This window comes from Cydia pomonella, chromosome 4 (assembly GCF_033807575.1).
Source record: "Cydia pomonella isolate Wapato2018A chromosome 4, ilCydPomo1, whole genome shotgun sequence".
NCBI classification, from domain to species: Eukaryota; Metazoa; Arthropoda; class Insecta; order Lepidoptera; family Tortricidae; genus Cydia; species Cydia pomonella.
This window is the reverse complement of record NC_084706.1, coordinates 4,584,915-4,597,434: the sequence shown is the minus strand read 5'-3', so window position 1 is coordinate 4,597,434 and position 12,520 is coordinate 4,584,915. Positions and strand designations below refer to the sequence as shown.

The window sequence follows — 12,520 nt, the reverse complement described above, 5'->3', positions numbered from 1 at the left end:
AAAGAATAAGAGGGAAGCGTTCTTGTAAATAAATACCTAAATGGAATAGGGCTACATAGCTTCCAACCTACCCTAGGTTGGAAGCTATGTAGTACCTACTTTCATAAACACACTTATGACATTCCGTTAATTGACAATTTTATTAAATTTCACGTTTGAAAAACACGCATTCAAAAACTTACGTTGCAAGTTCATAGTTGGCGGAAATATGTGGTGGTTCCTCATGGCCTGGTCCTGCGGGCGCGCGCACTGCGGCGGCGGCGGCTGGTAGCGCATGCCCTGGTACCGGTAGGCGGCCTGCGACATCTGCCCGCACGACGCCAGCTCGCCCCACGACAGCTCGCCGCCGCCCGAGCCCAGGCAGCCGCCCTCGAAGCCACCACCGGCACCGCTTAAGTACCCGTACTCCATGATCACTCTGATCTGATCTTCACCATGGACCAAAGACCGGCGGCAGAGCGCCGCGCCGCGCGGGGCGCGTGCGTCTTCTGTCAGAAAGCGCGAAGGCTCACAACCACATAATTGGATGAGCCGCGAGTATATCGAATTATGCCGATTACAGATGGTATCGGATCGCAACGTTAGTTTTTGCCAGCGCAGGACCGCGCTCTCGCCCCACTCGAAATCGAATGATAAGCCTAATTCAATAAGGGCGAGCTTCGAGGACGGGGCGGGGCGCGCACCCCCTGCGGGCGGGCCAATGGGCGCCGCCGAAGGCTCCGTTCCGCGCCGCGATAGGCCAGCTGGACACCCCCGCTCTTCGCTCCTCGAGGGGTGCGTGTCACGACACTTGTCTACTTTTCTTTTCGCCGACTGTTCCTTTGTCATTGAGGAAAATAAAAAAGTTGTAATTAACGATCCAGGTACTTAATGAATGGCTTTAGGTATTTAAATTAGCTGGGCTTCCTTGTAAGTTTGAGTAAACTTGCTTTATGGCAGCCAGCTTATTCCATTCGATATCAAAATGAAAAATTACAAACAAAAGTTGTGATGCTGCGTCCTTGTCGCGCCCAAAGGCCTTTAATTGTTTTCCAGAACATGTGTGCAGGCCAGTTTTTGTATCGGAGAAGCGCTTCTATAAACATAAAAATATTGGTCTGTTAGTTGTAAACCTCTTTTTTCGCAAAGACATTTTAAAGAAAATAACTGATCTTATTTATCGTATTTTAATGACATAATCATAATTTGTTAAATGAGTTGACATTTTTGTGGTTCACTAAGATTCTTAAATACTTTAAACAGGTAACCTATTAACAACATAATCGAATTTATTGTCTTTGGAATGTTCTGGATTCTATTGTAAATTTGTCTCTACCTGCGACTTCGTCCGCGTAAAGAAAGGTCGTTTAACTGCTCACCCGCAAGCAAATATAAAACGTTCACATTTGTCATGGCTGCCTACGATTATTAAAACACGGACCTACCTCTGCGAGCTAAAGTACAATGTAAACACGGTTGCATTGAACTACCCCCCTCTCGGTCTCAGCGTCTGCTGCTTAAGTCGGAACTCTCCGACTTTGTGATCTAACTTGACTTGAGTACTTCATGAATCATCAAATTTGATATGTTAAGGTACGATTAAATTCACAAACATCTTTAGAAGCCAACGTCACAAAAATATATTTACACGACTATTATCAGTGTCAGAGGCGTCAAACCACGTGTTTTAGTACCTATATTTGTTCACAGATATTTGTTCCTGAGTCATGGATGTTTTCTATGTATTTAAGTATTTGTATATTATACATATCGTTGTCTGAGTACCCACAACACAAGCCTTCTTGAGCTTACCGTGGAACTTAGTCAATTTGTGTAAGAATGTCTGTATAATATTTATTTATTATTTATTAATTGTTAAGCAAATAACATAAGTAAGTACCTACTTACCTAAAAGTATTTCGTTTGATCCAGTCAACCAAAAAATAGCTAATACGCATGCCCTGATGACTCCAACATACAATTTCCATTTTTATTTACTAATACTTAGAAATAATACTGAGAAAAAAATAATAGATTCCTGGAACACAAATCTTTGCCCTTACACAGATTTGAACCCGAGACCGTCAGCTTTGTAAGCAGAGTAATTTCTGGTTAGTAGATAGGTACTCTGGCTACGAAGCTGACACATTAGCAAAACATGTATTAAAGGTGAGCCATATAAAATATATTGATTATTATTTTTAACAATTACCTAATTGAAATTGCATTATTTAATTTCAGAAACCTCATCCTCATCTTACATTTTTACTTTTATATTAAGTATCCTATGCATCTCTTGTATCAAAATAATGTCTTGTTTATAGTTTTATAAATGCTAAAATTTGTTACCAGTTATTTTTCTATAGACTTTTCTACACCTAAGATACTGTGAACTAATCGCGTGGAAGAGCTGTGCTCTCTTAGCACAAGTGTTTTCTCACTTAAAAAGAGGCACCAGCGCAGATACTGTAATTTATTTTTTAAGCTACTGAATAAACATATTTGATTTCTTATTTTATACACCCGGTTCGGACACCGGTAAGTCGATACTCACAAAGTATAGGATTAACCTACTTTGATTTAAAAAATGTGTCGTCGGATTTCGTTTTAACAATCAATCAATAAACAAGGAAACAAAAGTGTATTAAGCAGGCAAAGTTTTCAATTTCAGAGCACATTTTATTTTCGGCCGTTAACCAAGTTAGAGGACATTAAAACAGCAGGACGTCTAGGGAGAGCGAAGGAGCTCACGTGAGAAAACGCGTTCACATTGTAAATGTGACTCAAAATCATATTACACAAAATTTTGTACTAATTTAGACCACATTTCAACGTAATAAGGTTAAGATTTCAAGTTAATTCGTAGGTGGGAGCATGCAGTCGAGGCCCATGGGGCTAGGACGCATGCTACGACTCTCGAGGGACGAAGCGCGCTCCATGACAATATTTATTATTTATTTTAATTATCTTTTACTTTTTGTACGATTCTTTGTGAGTTACACTTAAAATAATGTTTTATACTTAGATTAAAATCAGGCAAAAAGTGAACGTAGTCAAAATCGTTGCAAAGCCAAATAGCATCTCTCTTTTAAACATGTCACTCACTCCAATGGACTGATTAATACTTTACCACACAAGTTGGTCTTGCATATGGTCAACAATAAACACCCCTACGTTTCATTAATGAAACGTAAACCACAAATCCTTTTTTAGGGTTCCGTAGTCAACTAGGAACCCTTATAGTTTCGCTATGTCCGTCTGTCTGTCTGTCTGTCCGAGGCTTTGCTCCGTGATCGTTAGTGCTAGAAAGCTGAAATTTGGCATGGATATATAAATCAATAAAGCCGACAAAGTCGTACCATAAAATTTAATTTTTTTTTTAGGGTACCTCCCCTACACGTAAAGTGGGGGTGAACATTTTTTTTCCTTCAACCCTACAGTGTGGGATATCGTTGGAAAGGCCTTTCAAAACTAATAGGGGTCTTCAACAAACATTCCTTGATAAAGTGAATATATTCGGAGATAATTGCTCCGAAAGAAAAAAAAATGTGCCCCCCCTGTAACTTTTGAACCATAGGTCCAAAAAATATGAAAAAATCTTGGAAGTAGAGCTTAAGAAAGACATTAAAGGAAAACTATAGCGGATATGATCAGTTTAGCTGTTTTTAGTTATCGCAAAAAGTTTCCCCTTCATAGTAAAAAGATGTACATCTTTGCGAGTACAGTCTGCTGCAAAATTATGTATTGAGAGAATCGTCTCATATAAATACAGCACTATGGTCTTATTACACTGGAATAAGATGCTATGGGACATATTTTTGAGTAAGATGTGTACACACATATTTTTACACTTGACTTTACAGCAATATAAACCGACCTAGTAAATTAACAATAGGAGCGGAAGAAAACCTTTACATCTCGTTTGCTTACATATTTCGATCGGATTATCCTAGGGATTGTGTTTTCTAATAACGTTGCTGTATAATTGAGTATAATGAATGTTTTAGTCCTACTAATCCCCTCACTTTTTATCTGTTTGCCCAAATGATTTTTAGGCGAGTTGCCCTGTAGACGACCTGCGTTTTTGACCATATGATACTCGTACTAACCCGCCTAATTCATAATTTTTTGTCACTATCCGTTTACTTTTATAGTTATATTTATATTTAAATATCCTATTAAATTAAATTATTTTCATTTATGTAGGTGTATTTCAAATGTATATTTGTGTAAGTATAGTATCATAGTAGTCTAAATGGAGCCCAATACATTCCACAACTCTTTTCTTTCTGAACAGACTATGTTACTCTTTCTTTGTAAATTTATGCAATAAAGTTTAAATAAATTAATTACTTAATTTATTTATATAAATCATATTTCTTTGACATAATATGATAATAGGCAAAACGTACTTTTTTCGTTGATGAAAACTTTCATAAAACGGAAAGCCACTCTCCTAAATTTTGAACGGTCGGTGCCTATTGTCATTGTGACCCTGCGTGCTAAACTAAGAGTAACACACTCGCCTAACCTTGTCAGACCTTACCCCTTTGTAATAAGGTGTACTATTGGCTAATCAACTGTGTGTACGACTCTCAGATGAAAAACAAAAAGTCCCGCGTAAAATATGTGATCACTTAGCAACCTGCAATCAAACAACAACAACTGGCTCGTAGTTTTTCACTTTCCCTGAAATTGTGACTTTCTTCCTGCATTCTATAGTGTTTTGTTATATTTACGAGCTTTATTTGTATGCATCGTGTTTAGAGTTTCGTAGCCAACAAGAAACCCTTATAATATCACCACATTTGTATGCTTGTCAGCAGCTAAACTCAAAAAGAGAGATGACATGCTTATCTACGTAGTGAAATTGAAAGTCTTTATAATCGAGATCTAAGCTTTTGGCCCACTTTACATCGAAGAGTAAAAGGTGGATGCGTAGAACGGGTAGAAGATTATCGACAGCAAAGAGAATTGGAAATAGAGGTGGATTGTCAAAGAAAATTTTGTAGCCACAGTTAATTTACTTACTGCCATCTTTCGACACATGATTAAAACTTTTAGAACGCCCTTTGACTTTGATCCTTATGCTTTAACTGATATGTGATAAATTTGATAAATATCAAAACGTGACGCCATCTTAACGGGCATAGGCTTAAGGTTGGGGCTCCATCGCTCGAAATGATGCCGCCAAATATGGCACCACAACCTTTAGCTTATCCCATAGAAATAGGATGAACAAGAACGTTAGTCAGACTTCAAAAGTGCGACGAAAAATGAAATGCAAGTGTGTGCGTAAATTGTCTATGTGAGATCAAATAGACAGTGAGCTTTATCGACTACTTTATCAAATGTGTTTTATATTTGAAAAAAATGTGATGTGAGTATTATTACTATTATTAGACCCTATTAGCGGCCCAATTTTTTTATTTAATTTAAATTTTGCGCCTTTTTCTACTGACAAGTTGGGTTGGGTGTGTATACGCTGTGTACACGTATACGCTGGCTTGTGTTTTATTGTTTTAGCGGCAAAGCCTTGGGAAAGAGGCTAAAATGTAAGTACTTAAGTACTCTGTTGGAAAGTGAATAATTGCACCTTCAAAAAGGTATAAAGGTTTAATATCTTAATGATGTCACGTGACGAAATAATTATGTACCTATCAATATACCGACGAGTTATCGATACTGTCATATCATATTAATATTTTGTCAAGCCCTAGCGTAAAGTAAAAGTTTAGGTTTTTACACAAAATATTCTAAATGATTGACTAATATGATAAAATATTAGCAAACTACTGAAGACAAACTTATAAGATATAATGAATGTAATGTATTAACTTAACCTGTAGGCTTTTTGCGCTTTTTATGCTGTTAATTTGACAAAATATCGTTAAGAAAATTTCGCTCAGAATATCATAATTACCTGTGAAATGAGTATTTGCCTGGGTTATTTGGCCCTGTGACACTACTTACAAACCTGCACACTACACGACACCATCTCTACTACGTTATTAATAGTTTTCATCCGTTACGTTATTAATTTTTTACATTAAAAAATACGGCAATATGCTCTTGGCCGACTGCGGCCGACTTCTAACTCAAAAATGTCACGGTCACGTTTTCTCATATATGTAGTCTGCCTCTTTCGCACTCATGGGATGTTCATATACGTGATGGCTTCCCTTTCGCACACTTCATCTACTTTAAAAGTTAGCGTTTGACAGGTCTGTGGCGTGACGTTCCTATTTACTTGTAATTAACCTATAGGTTAATTACTTAATTAATTAATTAGGTAGTAAATACTAGCACTAGTGGTAAGGTACTTATAGCTTAGATAAACTAACAAAATCTATGAATTGTAAAGATCTGAAACAAATGATAATTTATTTATTTATTTATATCAGTTTGAACTCATTTTGATGTACAGTGATGTTTTGATGAGCAGTAACTGAATGGATAAATTATGAATGAATTCATTAATATATTTACGGCTGATGGTAAAGATCAGTTCGAACGTGCACTGGCCTCGTAATTATATTTGAATGTTATTTAGTTATGGCTGGTATTTAACTGATCACCAGATTTTGTAAAAAGTATCATCAAATACATCGTTTTTACCACCAAACATAATAATCGATCACCAACATTAAAACATCATTTTAACGTGAAATTATTACCAATTTTTTTTTACATTTTGCTATCTTTTTAAAGCAAGTAACACCAAAATTATCATTATTAACCCAAAAATAGAAAATGATAAATCTTGCTATCCTTTTTTTTAAACTACGTCGGTGGCAAACAAGCATACGGCCCGCCTGATGGTAAGCAGTCTCAGATCTGGAATGACATCCACCGCCTGTGCCCTACCACACAAAGGGAGATGACATTCACAATGCCCATACCTCTCTTTTGGACGTAGTTTAAGGACGTACCCGGGTCCGGAAAAATCCTATGTTAACGGCACCAATCATGGGACATTTAAGAGAAAATTTGGAGTATACTCGTATTTGATATTTAGCCAACACCTGTATAATTTCTGCTGCTTTACGCTTTCAAAGTTCAATGTCCAATTCGTCGAAAAGTATATCTATTTGACTTTGAGTTTCAACTACAACAGCTATTTAAGCCATTAGATGCCTACTTCTTGTCCTTGATCCCAAATAAAACATCCAACGTTTATAAAAACAAACAAGTCCCAATCTAATTTGTTTGCATCGGTTATGACGTAAGTTTTGATTTCAAATAAAGGCAAATTTTCACTAGTTGCTCAATCTTCAATCAATAAGGTATTATACTCCTTGACCTAGATCCTAACAAAACAATTATTGTTTAAAAAAAAAAAAAACAAGTGCATAGTTGTGCCCTGCGATCTAATTTGATAATGCGTCTGTTATGGCGTGCGTGCCCCAGTCGCGATAATTCGATTTGCGCCTCCTCTCCCCCTCAGCCACATGCTGCTGCAACGCTCTGTTTTTAATTAACGAACGCGGTTGGAGACGAACTTATTTACTTCAAGAAGGTTTCTCAGAGGCTAGAGAAATTATTTTAACTTTTTAAGTGATTGATGCTTGGTTCGAGGTGAGGAATCAAAAACTATTATTATAGATATAACCTAAATTTACACCTTATGTCCGTATACTTGTAACCATCATTTTTATTTTATTTTCAACTTATATCCCAGACAAGCCTTAATAATAGCCAATTCAATCAACATCAAAATGAAATAAGTGTATAGTGTATTAATGCTTCGTTTTAAGGAAATGTTTGTTTGTACACCTGTAAAGGTAGAGTCTTGGTGAGTCCATGTAAAATTGTTACAATAGTAATTACCGGCAATGTAACCCATTTCTCACAAACAATAAAGATTATGATTATGATTATGAATAACGCAACAAAAAATTAAATGATATCTAAAAAGTAACTAGATGAGGAATCAGATAGACTTAAATATAAGTACCTACAAGTGATTAACTCGTGCTCAGCAACAGCAAAAAATGGATTTAACCTGTTATATTTGTACTGATCATATTGAACCAGAAACAAACACATAATCAAGTACCTAAACATCTTATAATAAAGATAAATATTGCCAATGCATTACAATCTACATTCTAGGTACCTTCATAGATGCAATCCATCATCAAAACCGATAGTCCCTTAAAAATTTACTCCTTAACTTGTAGTGTGCCTTTTTGACTTTACATGTTGTCCACAGAAGTATCAGATACCGGGGGTGTGGGGGTGGGAGGGAAGAGCTGCACCTGGGTTCGTGATTGATGAGTTCGCAGCCATCGCCATGATTGCGAGCTGACGAACCATTAGTGGCTGGTGTTATGATTCTTACAGCAATCATGATTGGTTACGTTGAAACAGTAGGTAATTGTTTTGAAATGTAATAGTCACAAGAATTTAGTGGCATTAACGTGAGACACTTCATTCGGTTCTTGTCTGTTTGTCTGAATTCATTTCAGGTCTTTTAATTATTTATACTTATAAGAATTCAAGTCTTGCAGACCCTTTAAATCTCTAAGGATATTTGAATGATCGTTTTTTTAAATAATATTTTATCTCTGACACTTAAAGACTTTTAAATCTCTAAAGAATTTCAGTATTTGTTGTTTTTTTATCATAGTTTTTTTTGTGTAATTTGATATTCAGAGACTGTATACATACATCTCTAATAAAGTATATAATATTTCATTAATTCCAAATTTGTAATTGTATTTTGTTAATTTTATTGATTGTAAAAAATTGACATGTAAAAGTGCCCCAGTGGCCTATTTGCTGAGTAAATGTTTGTTTGTTTTTTTGTTAGCCGCCGCATAAAGAAAACAGAGGTATATTTTGCTTTTATCAACGATTGCTTGCATTTAATTTATATCAACGAAAACCAACCATAGATTCAAGTTACGTAATTTAATGTTTATTATTATATTTAAGTTTCCCACACACACACACGTACAGTCGAGTTCATTAATATATGAGCAAATCCAAGGCTTTAAAAAGAAATGAGCATAGAAAAGTACATACTTATGCATCTGAACAGATTAACCAATCAAAAATATGTTCACATATTCTGAGGTCTGGGGACCTACCGCGAAAATCGAAGTTCGTCAATTGCGGGCATTTTTCTCTGTCACTCTAATTACGTCTTAGTGAGAGTAAAAGAGAAAGATCCCCGCAATTCGCGAATTTCGGTTTTCGCGGTAGGCCCCCTGGTCTGTCATTGCCTTTTAGTTCGTGTAGCTACCGTTGGCGCTTGTTGCGTATGCAGCTGGATGTTCAGCCAAGGTATGGTTGGACCGGACCGATACAGTGTTATGTTTACGATGCTTGATATAAAAATAATCTTTACTTAATTTAGTCGTTATCTTTTATCTATTTGTTCACTCTATATTATTTTATGTCTTCTTCCTTCTTGTCTGTTACCTTTCGTGATTTTTCTCACTTGATGGTCTCATCGGAAGATCAGCGCTGGAAGCCACCAGCAACATGCTGAGATGAGGCCATTTCGTGGCACTTTATACTTCCTTTGTTTTTGTTATATCATGTAATTTAATGTGTCTTGTTTGTGTTTACGAATAAAAATTATTCTATTCTATTCTATTCTATTCTATATCACCATGTCATATTAATCTGAGCAGGTATCACAATAGGGTAACGGCGGCTATTAACGCGGGTATCAAAATCGACGTCTAACACCGCGGTGTTTACAAATACGCATTTTGCAAGCAAACAGATCTATTCTCTAAGAAATAAAGCATACACAAAACAAGCTCATTGATTGGTCTATCGTGCCCATTAGTGTGCATTTGTGCGAGTGTAACAAAAAACTCGCGATTCGTCAGTTTGTGCGACGGCGGCGCAAGAACCGGTTGTTCCATACAGACGCGTGACTCCACAGGTAAGTTCACTCCAATCTTACTTAGTGTTTTACGTAATAGTTATGGCAAATAAACTAGTGCAATGCCTTTTAAGAGGTTGTGTATTGTTTTCTAGACGATTTTGAATTACTTTTAACTTAGTTTTTGACCGGGAAATACGTTTAAAATTGAAAATAAAATACAGCGGTGATAGGCGCCAATTACTTCTGTGGTAAGTAATTCCGTGGTATGCCACGTTAATAGAAAAAGTGGTAGTTTTGTTATTTACTCTTTAGTTTTGGTACAAATTATCAATTTTATAATTTCTTTTATTTATTCCAATCTTGATCTATTCACGCTATTAAAGAGCTATTTCCGTGGTATGGAAAGTATTCAACTAACCCTTAATTTTTAATAAAAACTTCAGCACCGATTTCCTTGTTTCTATGGGAACCCTTAATCTGTCAACTTTTTTTTATTTTGAGTTAAAACCTAAAATTTACTTGCCAGTTATGTGATTTTGTCTTTACAAGAAGCTTGTAATATACGTGTTTGATTTGATTTGAAAAAACATCTGTGTTTTATTCTTTTTATGGGTCGGAATTAGATTTAATTAAACTCCAAATTAAGCCTATTACCGATGGTATGATCAGATTACCCTCGGTAATAGAATGTATAGAAATCTATTACCGACCCAGAGAAATATCGAATGGGTCGGTAATAGGCTCTTAAAGAGTTATCTATTACCGAGTGACTATTTGGTATTGTATTGAAATATCGCATTTAGGGTACCGCAAGTACAGATTTCGTTGATAAAATTTAGACTTCAGTTATCATTATCAGATTTAAATTCTTCTGTTTTCTGATTCAGTTATTACTCTGACAGACAAGGAAGGGTACCCAACTGCCGGACAATTCCGATTAGATTTTTTTTTATATAATTTTATTTATACAGTAGTCCAAAATCTCAGACATGATTTTTTTTAGCTATAAGAATCAGCAATAAGAAAAGTACTGTGATTTGTTAGTTATAAACGGGTAAATTATAACACATAATATGTGAGAGACTTTATTTAACTTAATTACCTTATCAAAAATATTAGAATTAAAAAATTTCATGTTTTTATATATAGTCGAAATTTTATAATGTGGACGTTTACCATTTCACTGTGGTAAACTTTCACTCAGGTGGTAAACGTCCAGCTTATAAAATTTCGACTATAATTTACGCTGTGCCTTATGAGAAAATGTTACTTACTTGTTTTTTTGTGCAGCTAATTATGTCAGTAAGACAAACTCTTATCAATCTTTATAGCATTTAAAAATTACTTTATTTAATAACAGGCAGGCCTATTTGTCATATACGTCCTTAGTAAAACTTTACTAACAATAATTTTTGTTGTTTTACATGTGAAACATTCAACTTATAACTTGTTAATGTTATACAGGTACTCGTGGGTACTTGGTAAGTTAACTATTTAATAGTATTTGATTGTGCCAAAGTGTAATTATAATCTCTTCGAATATATCTCTTATTTTTAAACATACTCCTATAGTTTTATTTTTTATTTTTGTGTCATTATTAAACTTAATGACACAAAAATAATATACAGAACCCACGTCGTTATTATTGTTTTAACCCTCGGTATTAGGTTTCGAATTTTGAGTTTGGTTTCTGTTAACGAGTGCAGAAAAATCATGCCAATTGTACCCTCGGTAATGAAAGCTTAATTCGCGATAATAGAATCACAGCCTGTCCCTTGCCACGGTAATAGAAGATTTGGTCATTTTGGCTTCAAAAAATATTTTAATACATATAATAACCCAAAATGAATCCAAAAACGTGTGAAACGGAAAGTTCATTAAATGCTCTGATGAAAAAAAAAATCCTGGCTGTTAGACAGCATTGATACCCTTAATTTTTGGATCTCTTTTGAAAAGTTCCTTAACTACCACGGTAATAGGTGCCTTTACCCTAATATATAAGCAACTGAAAACTGATAAATGTGTGTGATGTGTGTTGTGTTTTTGCTAATAAATATATAAATATAATACGGTGATCTAAAAAACGCTACGGTTTGTCAAAAACTCTGCTGACTGAAAGTGCTGAAAAATCACCTACCGGCCAATTCTAGTTTAAGTTATTGGATCTGTTTCCGATATGATAGTGATCTGTCAGTCTAAAGTTACTTTTTTTGGTTGGCATTGACAGATCAGCAGTATCAGGTGAAACCAATCTTGACTTTCGCTTCGAGCGCCATCTTGATAGTTAGCCTCGGGATTAATTCGTTTGTTTTTGTTTTCCTCATAAATATTGTTTAAAGTGTAATATCGATAGCTTATTATACAGTAAACTAATGTGGTAGTGTGCAGTGATTGGAGAATTAATTTTAAAAGAATGAATGTATGAAACCAATCTTAAAATGAACATGCATGTCACATTATTCCTTTGCCACTTTTTGGATTTCGATTTCAGCGTGGTTGTGTGTAACTGTGTGTACCTTCTCAGTATGGTTGTGTGTAACTGTGACGTGTAACATAGACTAACAGGCCAATTCTAGTTTTAGTTATTCGATCTGATCCCAACATGATATTGATACGATACTGATCCTTCAGTGTCAAAAGTGACGTTTCTGGTTGAAGAAATGTCTTGATATATTTGTAATTGTTATATATTT

The 12,520-nt window shown here is 35.3% G+C and overlaps 1 protein-coding gene across 1 annotated transcript in view; it reads right to left on the bottom strand.

Annotated features, from left to right (window-relative positions):
* LOC133516887 (paired mesoderm homeobox protein 2A-like) overlaps positions 1–2,202 on the bottom strand; it is a 51,645-nt gene extending 49,443 nt beyond the window's left edge. Inside the window, exon 1 of the mRNA XM_061849914.1 lies at positions 183–2,202. Coding sequence (XP_061705898.1) covers positions 183–828 — 646 coding nt within the window. The 5' untranslated portion in view covers positions 829–2,202. The remainder of the gene's footprint in view (positions 1–182) is intronic.
* Between the last annotated feature and the right edge of the window lie 10,318 nt (positions 2,203–12,520).